The sequence below is a fragment of the Puntigrus tetrazona genome, chromosome 7 (genome assembly GCF_018831695.1).
Source record: "Puntigrus tetrazona isolate hp1 chromosome 7, ASM1883169v1, whole genome shotgun sequence".
Taxonomy (NCBI): domain Eukaryota; kingdom Metazoa; phylum Chordata; class Actinopteri; order Cypriniformes; family Cyprinidae; genus Puntigrus; species Puntigrus tetrazona.
This window is the reverse complement of record NC_056705.1, coordinates 33,818,102-33,836,160: the sequence shown is the minus strand read 5'-3', so window position 1 is coordinate 33,836,160 and position 18,059 is coordinate 33,818,102. Positions and strand designations below refer to the sequence as shown.

General features: G+C 36.6%; 1 protein-coding gene across 1 annotated transcript in view; it reads right to left on the bottom strand.

Moving 5' to 3' along the window:
* Nucleotides 1-18,059, bottom strand: part of LOC122349108 (transmembrane protein 236) — a 28,517-nt gene that overhangs the window by 10,157 nt on the left and 301 nt on the right. Inside the window, 3 exon segments of the mRNA XM_043245038.1 lie at nucleotides 8,330-8,453; nucleotides 14,324-14,396; nucleotides 14,809-16,897. Coding sequence (XP_043100973.1) covers nucleotides 8,330-8,453; nucleotides 14,324-14,396; nucleotides 14,809-15,083 — 472 coding nt within the window. The 5' untranslated portion in view covers nucleotides 15,084-16,897.

The following is an 18,059-nucleotide window of genomic DNA, read 5'->3' as shown; positions in this document are numbered from 1 at the left end:
GGGTGCAACATGACAAAACGTGGAAAATTTAAATGGGTATGAGTACTTTTACAAGGCACTGTACATATCACACTATAGAGATTGAACTATAAAATACAAACAATGTCTAACCAAAATTAAGAATAACAATTTGGCTTTCTGAATATCAGAAATATCCCTTTTACGAAAACACTTTTTGTAAATGGTTTGATTAACTATCATAACCTAGATTTGCTCTGTTTGACAGAAACATAACTACAATCAGATGAGTACATAAATGAGTCTACCCCCAGGAGTACTACTACAAAAATGGGCCAAGTCCAAAAGGTAAAGGATGAGGTGTTGCTACAAGTAATATACTGCCTACCGTATACAGGCCACCAGGACACCACACAGACCTTATTAAGGAATTGGCTCATTTTCTATCTGATTGCAGGTAAAGTTTTAATTTTTGGTGATTTTGATAATGGGAAAAATGCATTAGGATCAGAATTGTTAGACATTCTGAACTCTATAGGGGTTAGACAACACGTGTCAGGACCTACTCATTGACAAAATCATACTCTAATACTGTCACATGGAATAGATGTTAGTGGTGTTGCATAAACTCCAAAGAGCTAAAACTGTAAATTCTACTTCTTGTTACAAGTATGGTGGAACCATCATTTCAACCATGAATGACTACTGAAATAATCCTTGTGATTTATTATTTTCAGCACAGAAGTAACAGAAACTATGGGCCATTTTCTAGCACTTCATATAAAGTTGCTCATTTACACTTAAGAAAGATAAAAGACAACAGTCTGAATCTGTGGTATAATGAGCAAACTCGCACCCTAAAGAGAAAACGGAATGCAGCAAATCTATAATATCTCTAATATTTCATTTAGCTTGGCAGGCAAGCACCATATCCTGCAGAAAAATGTTAAAAAGTACTAGATTTGATTACTTTTCATCTCTTTTAGAAGAAAACAAAAACAACCCCCAGTATTTATTCAATACAGTAACTAAATTAATTTAAAAAAAAAAAACATCAACAGATGTTAATATTTCCCAGGAGCACAGCAGTAAAGACTTTAAGAACTTCATTTCCAAGATCTATGCTATAAGAGATAAAACTGTAGGAACAATTTGAATCTGAATTCAAAAATCTAAAACCTTTTCTATGTACGCAAAAAGCCTATTTCTGTCAAGTATTATTCACAATCTGTCTAAATGTGTTAGTGAGCACTCCTTTGCCAAAATAATCCATCCACATCAAGATTAGACAGCAGAATTATTGCACATGTTCCTTAGGGTGGCCGCAATAAAAGACCACTCTAAAATGTGCAGTTTTACTGTATTGGTGTGACCATCATTTGTCTCATGCATCAGTTAATCAGGTTGTTGACTGCGGCCTGTGGAATATCGGTAAACTCCTCTTGATATTGCACACCTGTCAGGTGGATGGATTATCTCAGCATAGGAGAAATGCTCATGAACACAAATCGAGACAGATTTGTGAACAATATTTGAGAGAAATAGGCCTTTTGTGTGCATAGAAAAAGTCTTCGGCCCATGAAAAAATTTTAAATATTACCATCTGATCGTTGTTGTACAGGTGCATCTCAATAAATTAGAATGCCATGGAAAAAGTTTATTTATATCAGTAATTCAACTCAAATGGTGAAACTTGTGTATTAAATAAATTCAGTGCACACAGACCGAAGAAGTCTTTGGTTCTTTTAATTGTAATGAATTTGGCTTACATTTAAAAAAACCACCAATCTCAACAAATTAGAGTACCTAATGAGATAATAATAATACTTCTGTAAAGTATTCATTTACTGTACACTATACTCAATACTTGTTAGGGGCTTCTTTTCCTTTAATTACTGCCTCAATCCGGCGTGGCATGGATGTGATCAGTTTGTGGCACTGCTGAAGTGGTATGGAAGCCCAGGTTTCTTTGACAGTGGCCTTCAGCTCATCTGCATTTTTTGGCCACTTGTTTCTTATTTTCCTCTTGACGGTACCCCATAGTTTCTCTATAGGGTTCAGGAGTGGCTTAACAAGAGAAATACGACAGATGTCTGTGTGTGCTGACTCTTGAAGCCTTGCCTCCTAGCCTTAGTCCATTCCTTGTTCACTCAAATTCTTGAAAAGATTTTGCTTGACAATCCTAATATGGCTGCGGTTCTCTTGGTTGGTTGTGCATCTTTTTTTTCTCCACACTTTTTCCTTCCATTCAACTTTGTGTTAACATGCTTGGATACAGCACTCAGTGAACAACAATTTTTTGGCAATAATTGTTTGTGGCTTACCCTTCTTGTGAAGGGTGTCAATGATGACCATTTTGATTGCTCAGGAAACATTTGCAGGTGGTTTGAGTTGATTAGCTGATTGGCATGTCGCCATATTCTAATTTGTTGAGAATTGGTGGGTTTTTGTTAAATGTGAGCCAAAATCATCACAATAAAAGAACCAAAGACTTAGAGTAGACTACTTCAATCTGGGTGCATTGAATTTATTTAATACACAAGTTTAACGATTTGAGCTGAATTACTGAAATGAATGAACTTTTCTACGGCATTGTAATTTATTAAGATGCACTTCTATCTCTTTATTAGTGCTACTAATAAAGTTTGACAATATTGACCACAAGACTTTTTGATTAGACTTGAAAGCTAGGGCTGCTACTTTTTACGCTTTACATGAGGTGACATGGTGTTATGAACAGTGAAACAAGTTATGAACACACACACACACACACACACACACACACACACACACACACACACACACACACACACACACACACACACACACACACAGCATTGAACACACACACCCGGGGCAGTGGTAGACGGGGTTCGGTACCTTGCTCAAGGGTCCCACCTCAGTCTTAGTTTTGAAGGTGGTTGTTCGCTCCCCCCACCTACAATGCCTCCCGGACCTGGGACTTGAAACCCACAACCTTTGGATTAGCTTTTTCTTCATGGCCTGGTGCAACACACCAAATAGAGAAACTAATGGAATGCATAGTCTATATAAAAAACCCGTGGATCAGCACCTAGAGATGATATCTACAGCCCTGAACATCAGCAGAGACCAGGACACCTAGATGATAGTGGGCATAATTTGAAAATATATTTTTACGACATTTTCAAAATGTTTTTTTTTTACCTCTAAAACATGTAAGTGATATTAAAAGGTAAAGGCACTAATGCAGGGTAATAGGCATTTTTCCTGGTCTGGTCCTGGCCAGGATATCTATATTGCCTAAAATATCTGGGTTTTGGATTTGTTCGTGTGCAGCCTGATCGGTATATGACATCGGATCCTTATGTTTTTAAAACACTCTTGAGGTACTTTGAATCAAAGCAAGGACGTGTCCTGGGAAAAATGAAAATATAAAGTATATCGCACAAGCCCTCAGGTCCTTACAATGGCTTCAAGTAACATTTAGAATTGATTTTAAAGTACTTTTACTTGTTAATAAGACTTAATGGCCTAGGACTTATTGCAGATTTTCTCACTGAATGTAAACCTAACAGAGCACGCACATAATTAGGATTTGTGAGTATTATTGTATGTATATTGTATGAAATGTGCTATATACTTTTTATATACTAGTTACTTTTGAGGTCTGGCAGAGCGTTCAAAATAAATTGCTCTGAGGATGTTTTGTAGCCAGATAGACCTTTATTAACAAGTTTACAAAAAAGCTTTGTTAAAGTTTGTCAAAGGTAACTTCATGTCTGTTTTACATCATATATGCCTGAGGTTGTTCCACTGTATTCCATAAGCAGCATTGTATTTTAAGACAGATGTCTTTTAACATATATTTGTCCTTGAAGGTGATTAATATCGTGTCATGCATGTATTTCTAGCTCCTGAACAAAGTCTTTCCCATATAGGGTTTTTCAATCTTTAAATAGTTCACTCAGTTTACTGCTTACTGCAGTTTATGGCTTACTTAGCACACAGTTGCTTAATACAGTCAGACCAATAATAGAGAGCAATAAAAGTAGATCATATAAAGGTTTCTTTTTACAAATAGACATAATTCTGTTTATTATATTGATTCAAAAAAATTTTATGTAGTCTTTATGTTTGAAATAAACAGTCTACACAGCAGTCTTCTGTGTTGCAAACATTAACAATACAAAACATTGTGATACAATTTATAATCAAATATAGACTCTGATATTGTGATTTGGAAATAGTTATCTAGAGTAGTGTTAGTTCTGGCAGGTCAAGTAAGTGAAGCCCACGTCAGCTGACTCTCAGCTGACCCCCATCTACCTATAGGAATACGACACCTATCTAAGCGTCCATACATAAGGTCTGTCAGTGTCATCATTTTTGCTTTGCTCAATAGCTAATTAAATAGCAAATTTGGCAGGCAGAGACACTATCTAAACACGAACAGAAGCAAACACACTAAGAATCACTAACACAAGCTTTACGATCTTCAGCTTTAAGAAGGATCAAGAGATAAACCAGGCTTTATTGCCCATCTGCTATGTATCGCTATTGAACATTTTGGCAAGTTCCTTTTATGTTGTAAGGTTAAATGGCAATATGTGTTAATGGGATTATCATTTTCATTCAGTGACCCAGGCAGTGTGTGCCACTCAATTAGTTAGTCATGGTATGGAAGTAATTGGCAGCGGAGCAGTTCTTCCTTGAGAAAGGGCCTGTTAAGATATGTGTTTTACATGTGAGGAAGATTACATGGACCTACGCGATGTCTAGGGCATGACTGAAAGTTCATGTGGGGTGTAAACATATTAATCTAATTTGCACATTATGACATAATCAGGGACGTCCATCTTGAATTTCACAATATTCAGGAAATAGTAGATACTGAAACTTATTTGCAGGTTTGTTTTTATTGTTGTTTTTCTATTTTTATCCTCATTACATTTGGTCAGAAAAAAGGAAACCAACAATAAAACAGAATATACAAAATTATTACTATATTAATATACTATATTGTAGTAAAACGCATGTGAAAAATCAACAGGAGAAAGTAGTCAAACAAACAATCAATCAAAAAAAACAACTATATTAGTGTAAGGTCTGGTCTGTCATGTTCATGTTTCCATGATTTTGAAATCTGTCTTTGTCTGTTGTATCATGCTTCCCTTCCCCTCACGTTTCTCCGCCTTATCCATGTGTCATGTTTTCATTGGTTTAATGTTTGATCATGTGATTCTCATTTCTGTGTTCTCATTGGTTTGTTCAAGTCTTGTGACCCTCTGTATCCAGTATAAAAAGCATTAATTGTAGTTATTCCTTCATGCGTCTGCGTCTGCGTCATGTTCATGCCATGTCATGTACATGCCATGTCATGTTTGATCACTTCTGCACAAACATGACATGTTTGAACACAAATCTGCAATTGAGTTCATCTACACCCACCTCCAGTGGAGTGTATCATTACAGAAATACAAAATGAACCCAGCAGTTTGTCTGGTGTGCCTCCATCAAGGCAATGGAACCACAAAAGATATTGTGGAGAACTTCTGCGAACTATGTGACCATGTAGAAAAAGACTCATTTCTGAAAGACATTTTTATCACAACATACATGCCACGCAATACCCTTCACTGGTCCGTTAAACGATATATTGACTATGCGTTAAGTTTAAGATGATTTGCTTTTACTGTGGGTGTCGTGAAGGAGGTCTGCAAACCTTCTCCAACACCAACCACTCCATGCCGGTTCATGTCATTTTATTTTAGGATTATTTTTATATCCTTTCATGTAAATCACTTTAAATTACCATTGTGTATGAAATGCGCTATATAAATAATATTGCCTTGTCTAAAATATGGGTCCTGGTTACTTCTGAGGTCTGATAGAGCATTGTAGAATTTTTCTTGCTCTGAGGAGGTTTTGAAGCCAGATAGGTTAACCAAAAGCTTTGTTAAAGTTTGTCAAAAGTAACTTCATGTCTGTTTTACATTATATATGCCTGAGGTTGTTCCATAGTATTCCATATGCAGCATTGTATTTTAAGACCGATGTCTTTTAACATATATGTGTCCTTGAAGGTGATTAATATCTTGCCATGCATGTATTTCTAGCTCCTGAACAAAGTCTTTCCCATACAGGGTTTTTTCAATCTTTAAATAGTTCACTCAGTTTACGGCTTACTGCAATCCTTAGCACACAGTTGCTTTATACAGTCAGACCAATAAAAGTAAATGTTTCTTTTTACAAATAGACATAATTCTGTTTATTATATTGATTCAAAATTAATAAAGATTTTTTCTATGTAGTCTTTATGTTTGAAATAAACAGTCTACACAGTAGGCTTCTGTGTTGCAAACATTAACAAAAGTTGTTAATGACACATTTGCCATATCAAGTTCTGCCTCCATCACCTTTGCTCTGTCAAGGTCTGCACACATCATGTCTGCCACCCCTGCTGTCATGTCTTTTCAAGTTATGTCAAGCTTGCTACACCTAAGCCTGCTCATGCCATGCCTGCTTCTACCAGACCTACTCCCATCATCTCAGATAATTCTAGATTTCTCATGGTCCATCTACTACCATGTCAAAGTTTTATTCCATGTCTGCCAACCCTGAGGTCACCAATGCCTGCCACTTCAGGCTCTGCTCAAGTCACTCCTTCCCACTCAGAGCCTACTTTCACCATATGGGCCATTGATGAACTCCTGAACAACATGCAGGCCATTAAGGAGCTTCAGTCCAAAATAGCTGCCAAGCAAAACAGTAATAATGTCCTGAAAAAAAGGCCTTGAAGTGGCTTGTGTGGACCAGGAGCACACTTGGAGTAGATTATATGGGAGTTCACCCCACTGATTGCTACCATTTCGGTGAATGGTGTGGAAAGAGAATCCTCTGATCAGCTGTGTCTACTCCTCCCATGAGTGTTGTACCTGTCAATGCACACAGGTCTGTTTATTTCACAAAAACCAATGTTGCTTTGCTTTGACCTGATACATTTTCGAACACAGGAGTTCCCATGAAGAGACACTAGCTAACAGTTTGTCATTTCTCATGAGTCATCTCCCAGACATACGAGTGTCATTTTTCACCAACTTGTTTGCTAGTAACTGTCCATGTAAAACATAACCTGAGCTGGCCTCACTCAAAACCTTGTAGCCATATTTGTCAGGCTTTTTATGGATGTATTGTTTCAGTGTTGACTTTACCTTGAATGCTATGGTAATTTCATTCCAAGAAAGCTCCTTCAATGGACCATAATGGTAAAAACAGGAACGATCAGGTGAATTACTGATAAATACAGTGCTAGGAAGCTCATTTCTGAGACCAAGACATCATACCAGTTATGAAATCTGGAATTGGGATTCAGCTGTTGTGGGTTTAAAAACTGATGAGCATATCTGTTAGTTTAATTTGTAATGAGATTCTAAACGCAATCAGTCAAAAAGAGAGACAAAAAGTATAAGGGTGCAGTATAAGGGTCTTTATCTACTAGATAATCAACATGCTCATCAAAGCATTTGATCCAGTCCTGAAACACTTCTTAATTTCTCTGAAAACCCCAGACATCATTGTCATCGCTATTTACAGCCCTACTTACATCTAGATCACCCCTGCTGCCTCTACCACGTATTCCCGCTCTCCCGCGCAAACTGCGGCCACTCCCACCTCTCTGGGGCAATGAATCCGGAGCGCTACTTCTAGCAAAAGCTGTCCTATGGCAACTACGTCAATGAACACCTCTGCCATCCCCATCCCCATTGGGCAATGGGTTGAAATCGCATGTTTGTGCTTCATGAACACAAGGAGACACCTTCACATTAGACGTCTGGTCGTCATCTCTTAAGACAAATACTCACCATCAGTATCTAAATCGGTGAATAACAACTGTAACACACCCTCACGGTAAAACTTTTATCAGCCATTTAGCAATTTTCTTTCAGAATTCTCACAGTTAAAGAGAAACAGTTCTGTGTAATGAAAATGTGTGTTCAAATTATCTCTACATGTTTGTAATGAAAATTCTTCTGGTTGTATGATTTGGTTATATGAAATGTTACATTTGGGAACACTTAAACAAAAAATGTCTCTCGTACTTTTAGATATGCTGTCTGTAAATGCTACTGTTTCTGTTAGCTTTTAATATATATTTTTAAGCTTAAGCTTTACAGTACTACAACCACACGTGCATGTGTATCACTATGATTTTTACATTTTAATTGGCAAGATGGAGCAGGGTCTGTCAGGTTCCAAAAAGTACACACAGTATAAGCAAGTAAGGTAGGTTCCCATAAAGGCAGTGCATACTGTGCATATGCATGCATACTGTGCTTATAGTTTGAATGTGTTATAGTTAAATGAAAATGTAATTTTAATTTTTTTTTACCTTGACCAGTAAGTCTGCAATGTCTGATTCTTTCCACTATATCAATGCAGATGAGGGAAAACAGAACCAATGAAACTGGCAGTTCAGCAAAAGTGTCCAACCTCAGATTATGTCTAATCTGTACCTAAAAAGGGAGGCAGAGAGAGAGAGAGAGAGAGAAAAAGACAGTAAGACATAGAGCTTAGTATTTTTTTCAGATGTGTGGTTTTCTTTATGCACACCAGTGCGAACACAAGCTTTGGAATTTAAGATTTTGGAATGCTTCCCCATGGTGTTTTTTTTAAATTCAGTGATGAATAAAGTAAACCCAGAACATAACACATTTTCCTAACATTAGTATTTTGTACCTGTTTGGTTATTTGCATAATAACCAAATAATAAATGTTCTAGAAATGACCTTTCCCCCAATTTTCCCCCAACCCTAAAATAATGTTTCCAGGTCCCTATGGTTATTTTTATTTAATTATTTTGCCCTTGTATCTTTGATGATGTTAAATGGTATCACGTGGATGGGAATATGCATGGAAATGATAAGCAGATACATTTATGCATAGTAAAAACTTGTAAGCTTCATATATGGTTATTTTGTCTTAGAATTGCCTTTTAATATAAGTGTTGCAGCATAAAGTGCAATGAGATGGGGATTAGGGTTGATGTGACAGTGGTTATGAAGTGATAAATCAAAATTTCATTGATCTTTTGACATTTAAGAGGTAGATCTAATTGTAAGATCCTCTAATTTTTTAAGAACTCAAAGTCTAAACAGCTTATTTTGAGGCCAATCTGCCAAAACAAAAACTTTTTATTTATTGCTAAACAGAAAATCTACACCTTTCACATTTTTCACTGCCTGTTTGCTTGTAGTGTAAACTGTAAATGATGAGGCATTTTTTTTAAATTTGAATGAAATTAAAACTTTTTTTTTTCCTTTTTTTTTTTTTTTTTTTAAAGTAGGGAAATGTTCATAAATCATTACAATAAGTATGATTAATTGCAATTATTTATATCAGCTGCCAGTAGTAACGATAGCAGAATTACATTGCCATAAACTAATCTGTTCACAGAAAATACTTTCTTACAGTATCAGTGCATTAGAGCATGTAGCAGGATTTCAAAATCATAAAGGGACATTAATTTGCAAGGCAGAACCAGTAACATGTAATTTGTGCACAAAGATTTAACAACTAAACGCTAAATCACGTATTAATCAAAGATAACACAATGTCACACCAGCAGAGGGAGCCTTCACCCGAGTACTGAAGGACTGATGGAAGACTGAGACCTTTCATTACTACAGAGGATTGAACAGTGTCACAGTAAAGTTTCGTTACCCCCTTCCGCTAGTACCATCCGCACTCAAACAGCTACGTGAGGCAACTATTTATACCAAGCTGGACCTCAGAAGTGTCTATAACCTTATTAGGATAAAGGAGGGCGATGAATGGAAGACCGCATTTCTTCACACCAGCAGAGGGCACTATGAATATCAGGTTATGCCGTATGGCCTGGCCAACTCACCAGCAATTTTCCAAACCTTCATCAATGAGCTCTTCAAGGATATTATTGACTGCTATGTAGTAGCCTACATTGATGACATTCCCATCCACTCCCAATCTGAATCTGACCATGTCCACCATTTAAGAACAGTCCTGTCCATACTTCTAAAGAACCAGCTCTACGTCAAGGTTGAGAAATGTGAATTTCATGTTAAACAAACGTCATTCCTGGGGTATCACATAAGTCACCATGGAGTCAAAATGTTACAAAAAGTCCGGGCAGTTATTGATTAGCCACAACCCACTACGGTAAATGAACAGCAAAGATTCTTCGGATTTGCACATTTCTACTGCCAATTTATTTGCAACTATAGTACAATCGAATCCCCCTGACTTCGTTGTTAAAACGAAAGCCTGCCAAACTCAAATGGACCAAGGAGGCCAACCAAGCTTTCGTCAATTTAAAGGAAAGATTCACGTCAGCGCCCATTCTGAAACACCCCAATCCTGATTTACCATTCCTTGTGAAAGTAGATGCATCTGACTGCCGGATCGGAGCCGTGCTTTCCCAAAGATCAGTAACAACAGGCAAATTACGTTCTTGTGCATTCTTTTCCTGGAAGCTAACTGCAGCAGAGCGCAATTATGATGTAGAAAATAAGGAGCTATCACAAAACTCTTTCTGGTGGCCAGCAATGTCTAAAGAGTTCACGGCCTATGTTAAGTCCTGTCAAGTCTGCACACAGTCCAAGACTTCCAAGGAATTACCCTCCGGTCCTCTTCAGCCACTATCCATGCCACAATGACCCTGGTCCCACCTATCCATAGATTTTGTAACAGACCTGCCACCATCCGATCACTTCACAACCAATTATGCTCACCATCAATCGATTTTCTAAATCCTACCACCTAGTACCCCTGAAAGGACTTCCCACCGCCACGGAGACAGCGGAAGCCCTTTTCCACAATGTTTCCGAGTCTACGGTCTCCCTGAAGACATTGTCAGTGACAGAGGCTCCCAGTTCACTTCTCAAGTCTGGAAGGCATTCTGCAAACAACTCGATATAAACGTTAATCTAACATCAGGACACCACCCTCAATCTAACGGCCAAGTGGAACGGCTTAACCAGGAAATCGGCAGATACCTAAGGACATTATTGTAGTCGGGAGAAACACAAGTGGTCAGAATTCTTGCCCTGGGCTGAGTATGCTCAGAATTCTCTTACCCACTCATCCACGAGCCTTACCAAGATGAGCCCCGTGGACAGATCGCCAGAACCAGACACACACACACACACACACACACACACACACAGACATACTTGTCCTTTGCATAATCTGACATAGCTGTGCTTAGAATTTAACTGGAAATTTATGGCTGAGCATCTGGCCAGAGGAGAACTTGCCCCAACTGAGCCTAAGTTTTTTTTTCTCCATTCTGCACATATTTAAACAAAAATATTGTTTTAATCAGAGAAATATGGTAATAAAATGGATTAAAATAATCTCAGGTATGAAAAACAAACACGGATGTTAAAGGCGTTTTTCCTTTATTGCCAACAGCAGTTACAATAGCATCTACATACAATGAAGTTAGAAGTGGAAAAGTTCATTTATTTCAGTAATTCAACTCAAATTGTGAAAATTATGTTTTAAAAAAAAGTAGTTTAAGTCTTTGGTTCTTTTAATTGTGATCATTTTGTCTCACATTAAACAAAAACTCACCAAATCTCAACAAATTAGAATATGGTGACTTGCCAATCAGTTTATCAACTCAAAACACCTGCAAATGTTACCTGAGCATTCAAAATGGTCATTTAGTTTGGTTAACTAGGTTACGGAATTATGGGGAAGACTGTCCAGGAGACAATTATTGACACCCTTCACAAGGAGGGTAAGCCAGAAACAATTATTGCCAAAAAAGCTGGCTGTTCACAGAGTGCTGTATCCAAGCATGTTAACACAAAGTTGAGTGGAAGGAGCCTTATGAGGATTATGGACTGAGGCTGGGGTCAAGGCATATTCCTCTTGTTAAGCCACCCCTGGGCCTGTATTCTTAAAGATTCTAAGAATCCTCTCAGAGTGCTCCTATTTTAGCTTAATTTCTAGTTTTAGCTTAAAAGTGATTCAGGACTTTTATCTTAGTGAGTAGGTGGTTGGCCCTGTTGCTATCTTTGACACAGTCTTTTGAAGACTGTGATTAGTTTGGTTGTCCAAGAAAGAAAGAAAAGAGTGCTTTTACCTTTTACCATTCTCTCCCTCTATCTCTGTCTTTTTCTCTCTCCGTGTATTATTTCTATTTTTGACACTATGGCATTTCGCATTGTCAGAGATGTTAGCGTGTCTCTAATAAGATCGGCCACAAACATGATCTCTGTAGCGTGTTATTAACTCACTGTCATACATTCTCCCTCTTCATGTTTCATCAGTTTTGTTCACTGCTAATGAAACGAAAGTGTCTTAAAAGTCCTTGTCTTTACATCTAACCTTCGGACCTTAAAAGTCCTCTTTTAAGGGTAATGCTTTCAGAATTTTCTTCTTTACTAGGATCTTTTTTTAACTTTAAGAGGAAACCCACAATTCTAAGAATTTTCTTAGAATTTTGTAACTAGGAGCAACTCTTGGCACTAAGATTTTTCATGAATGTGGGCCCTGAACCAAAGACAACATCAGCTGTGTTTTACCTGGGCTAAGGAGAAGAAGAACTAGACTTTTGCCCAGTGGTCCAAAGATGAGAGCAAGTTTTGTATTTCATTTGGAAACCAAGGTCTTAGAGTCTGGGTGAAGGGTGGAGAAGCCGATAGCCTGAGTTGTTTAAAGTCCAGTGTTAATTTTCCACAATCCGTGATGATTTGGGGTTTGTAATGTTATCTGCTGGTGTTGGTCCATTGTAAAAGCCAACGTCACTGCACCCGTTTACCAAGGAGAACTTCATGCTTCCTTCTTTTTGAAGATGCTGATTAAATTTTCCCACAGGATTTGGCGCCTGCCCACACTGCAATATCACTGGTGTGACTGACTGGCCAGCAAACTTACCAGACCTGAACCCCATTAAGAATCTATGGGGTATTGTCTAGAGGAAAATAAGAGACCAAAAGATGCATGCTGCACACGGTTCTTGATGCTAATCTGAAGGCCACATGAAGTTTGGAGGTCTGTAGCGATTGACTTCGCACTATGCGCCTCAGCATCCGTTGACCCCAGCTGAGTTGCTGTCCAAACTCTTCTACATTCTTATAATACAGCTGACTGTGGAATATTTAGGAGCAAAGAAATTTCACGACTGGATTTGTTGCAAAAGTGGCATCCTATCACAGTTCAATGCTGAAATTCTCTGAGCTCCTAAGAGCGACCTATTCTTTCACAAATGTTTATAAAAATGGTCTGCATGCCTAGGTGCATGATTTTATACACCTGTGGCCATGGAAGTGATTGGAACCTGATTCCGATTATTTGGATGGGTGAGCGAATACTCTTGCCAATATAGTACATATTTACACTTCTGGAATATTGAAATTAAGATTTCATACTTTTAAATTCTTTGATGATGTCTACTGCATGTTCTCCAATGAATTCCATAACAACCTCTGGCCATATCAACAGAACACTGCTCAACCTAAAAAAAGAAAAAAAGAAAAATAATGTCCTCTGCAGAGGTGTCAATTTATTGCTAAATAAATAAATACATTTTTAATAGTTTTATAGGTTTATTTGGTCTTGTGGAGAATCCACTGACTTTGTGTAGAATTCTCAGATTTTAAATCGCAGACCTTAACTAACATTAGTATTTTTTGATTGACACATATTATATAATGTGTACAATTCAAACAGTTTACACCAGTGTTTTTTTCATATATAAATTAAGTAGTATTACTTACCTTTGTAAAATTAATTGAAAATGAGAAGCGATCAGCTGTGCCTCCAAGCTGTCAGCAGGAAACTCCAGCGCATACGTGCCTCGCGCTCACAAGCATGTTTTAAACCGCGTGTTCTAACAGGAAATGCTTGTAAATAATAACTAAATCCTTAACAACAAAATTGAGAAGGTTTTATCCCAGTAATTTTAAATCAATTTTAATTAAAAAATACTTTAAAAAGTAAGCTCAGCAAGACCATTTTCTTAAGCAGTTTGTAAATGAAACTTTTTCTGTTTAAATACGTTTATTATGCTCATTAAACATGCATTTATTTGACCAAAAATACAGTAAAAACATTAACATTTGTTAATATTACCAAAATAACTACACTTTAATATTACATGATCCTTTAGAAGTCATGCGAATTTGATTATTTATTGCCAATGTTGTAAATAGTTACAATGCTTAATATGTTTGGGAGCTTGTGATACATTTTTTCAGGATTCTTTGATGGGGCATCAACTTTCATTTATTTAAATTTCAAATTTAACATATAAGACATTTATGAAATCAAACTTTTGAACAACAGTGTATGTTGTTACAAAACATTTTAATATCCTCTGTCTACAGTATGTATTTACCTCAGAGCTGGCGATGAGGAAGGCAAAACAGGGCAGCGTTGAGAGCAACACGAAGGCCAAAGCAACAGGTCTCCTGAAAAGTGAAAAACATCATAATGACATTTGATTAAAAAAACATTAACATCACATAAACACCAATATAGCTGATAATTACTAAGATTATGTAATATATTCTTTAGACAAATAATCAATTTTATAAATGAATACCAAAATAAATAAATATATAATCAAAGTAAATGTACTGATAATAAGAATAATCATGATAATCATAACAATCATTTACTGCCATGGGACTGCTTTATTATAGCATCATATTTAGTACCATAATAACAAATTACTTTTAATCACAGCATCATAAAGTTGGTACTAGCGCAAATTTGACTATACCATTGTAAAATATCCAAAAGAGACAAAGGTAAGCTTTTTCATTAAACTCTCTGTGCAGCTATTTGTATTTTTCATAAAATCCAGAAGATTTCTCTCACCATCTCTTCCGAGCAACCAGTGCCGCTTTCTTCATGAACACCATATATTTCATAGGTAGCCAAATGAGCATTGCCACTGAGGTTACATAGGCCACAGACGAAGCCACGATTAGCCAGTACGCTGTTGTAGAATTTCCACCGGTCGGTTGCAACTGGCTTTTTACTCTAGCCACAATCAGGGCAAAACGTTGCATTATGATAAAAAGCGGAACGCAAAAACTAGCAAACTGCAGCACCTCACAAACAGCAAACTTAATCTTGCTCCCTGAGCCCATGTTGTGGAAGGGATGCGGGGGAAAAAGGAAAGAAAAGAAAGGAAAAGAAAAGGGGAAAAAGGAGTTGTTGTCCTCCGGTCCCTAAACTGGTGGGGTGGGGCTATATTGTGTCAAAGCACTGGCATATTCCATCCGTAACAATAGAGCAGAGAGCAGCGGGGGGACTACTGCTTACTCTGCACTCACCTTTGTACAATCAGGACCTGAACACTAGACTACTACTAGAGCACATAAACGACTATGAAACCTACAGAATACGTATCATAAATCAAACTTTACATTACATTATAATCAATACAATACTTATTTTGACTGATGGATGTTGTTCACAGTAAAAAAAAAAACTGTAAACATTTTCCTACAGTAAGGCACCGTTTTTTGTTGAATATGTTTGAATACTGTGAATGATGCTTTTATAGAGCAAATTATTAATTTGCAAACTATTGTTGAATTTTACAAACAGATACTTTACTAACAAACTTACAGACTGGAACGAGACATACAGACCATTTAGAATCAGACACATTACATGGATTAGGACAGACAGATGATTCAAATCAAGAGTACTGATGGCAACCGAACAGACAAATTCAGACTTATGGGTGGAACCCAGACAGACACTGAAGAATCACACTTATTAATAGAAATACACAGATAGCTCAGAATGAAATAGATTGACTAGGAAAGACAGTTCACTAATGGTCTCTTTGACACTGACAGGGCTTAAGGAAAGTTCACTGATGTCTTTCATGGCTGAGACAGGTAGGGGTAGCAGCAACAACAAAGTCAGGTGTTTGAAGCTCTGTTTTCATGTCAATATACAGTACACATTTACAGTAAATATTAAACTCTCATGGAAATAAGCACTAAAATTAAATAAATCATTATGCAGAAGTTAAACCAAAATTATATGAATTTAGACATTTAATAATAATACAAAAAATATATAAATAATAATAATGCATTTTATTTAGAGGCAACTTTCTGGACACTCATGGTCACTGTACATCATTAACAGGACAAGACAGTAAGAATAAAAAGAAAGAATACAATTAAAACAATGAAGTTATGAGAAGTAGTAAGCTATACTGAACAAATTAACTTTACTGTAAATTTGGATTTAAAATGTGGAAGGGAGTGAGTTCCAGAGCTGGGCAGCAAAGAAACTAAAAGCTCTGCTGCCTATAATAACAGGACGGACACGGGAACGTTGAGATAAATGGAAGTAGAAGATCTCAGAGTACGAGCCTGTGTAACAATACGAAGAAGGTCAAGAAGATCTGAAAGGGCAACTTTATGAATGCCCTTGAACGTGAGAAGTATTTTGTATTTAATACAATATTTAATGGGAAGCCAGATGAGCCAAGCTGCTGTAGAAGAGTGATAATACGGACAGCTACATTTTTGAACTAATTGTAACTTATGAAGATTTTTATTCGAAAGACCAAACAGAAGAGAAATACAATAAACAAGAAAAGTGTTGCAAAACAGCAACAAGTGGGTTTTTTTGTCATTGTGCATCATCCCGAGGAGTACTGCTTACATATACTTCATGCTTCCTTCTGCTGACCATCTTTTTGAAGATGCTGATTAAGATGCATATACTTCATTTACAGATATACGAGACATTGCCATAACACAAAAGCAGGTTAAAAATCATCAAACATACCCTTATAGGAAATATATTGTGTGTCCATGTATAGTTGCCATCATCTTTAGAGTTTATGAGTGTTGGCATCATCTGAAGTCTTCACAAGTGAGTCTGGATTCAGTCTGGACCTGGAGTAATCTCTAAGAAACTTGATATGGCCCTCCTGAGATGAAAACAGAAATACAAAAAGACAGAGTTTAGCATAGCTGCTGTTAATATTATTCCAGACAAAAGTTTTTTTCATTTCATTGCATATAACTGGAGTTAAAAGAAAGTGTCTGAGCCCCAAAACATTATCAGGAAGGCTATTAAACTACTTACTCTACTTACTTCAGTGGACTTTGATAAAACCTTGATATTATAATTTTGTGTCCTCATTACAGGCCAATCACCAGAGCTACTGCTACCCCTAGTTTTGTTAATTTTGCTATATATGATTCGTTTAATTACAAAGTGTAATATGCATACATCCAGGAACATTAGGTAGGTGCTCCATCACATGAAACACTTCAACTATCAATGAACAGAAATTGGCACACTACCACTAATGCTCTCAAAAATCAGTGTTTCATGTGATCCCTTAGTAAATGTATTATTTGTCCTCAATATTTGAGGAACAGCTGCATTTATTTGATCAAAATTAATTTAAAATAGTAATATTAAGAAATATTTTTACAATTTAACACAACAGTTTTCTATGTTGTTAATTACTCCAGTCATCAGTGTCACATGATCCTTCGGAAATCATCATAACATGCTGCTTTGCTGCTCAAGAAACATAACTGATTATTATGAACGTCTTATCTATTAAAAATTTTTGTTTCAAATAAACTCTGTACTGTTTTAAAACGTTATTCATCCAAAGAAAATGCAGGAAAAAGAAGCCAAAAATAAAGTTTTTCAACATAGATAATAACCATAACTGTTTCTTGACTAGCAAATGAAGATATTAGAATGATTTCTGAAGGATTATGTGAAGACTAGAGTAATGATGCTGAAAAATCAGCTTTAACACCACAGAAACAAATTACTACTCTAAATATATTCGAATAGAAAACCATTGTTTTAAATTGTATCCATTTCATGCATTAAACTGTGTGGGCATAAGAGACCTTCAAAAAACATAATAATATATTATAATAATACCAACCCCAAACGTATGCTACAAGTAGACTGAAATGTAAAAAGCGCTGGTAATAAGGTGAATATTCAGATTTAACATTCTAAAGAAAAACATTTTGCTGGCAATATGTTTGGACGTGATAAATACGTTTTTTGAACGTTGGAAGTAGACGAACGTGATAAAGACATTTGTAATATTAAAT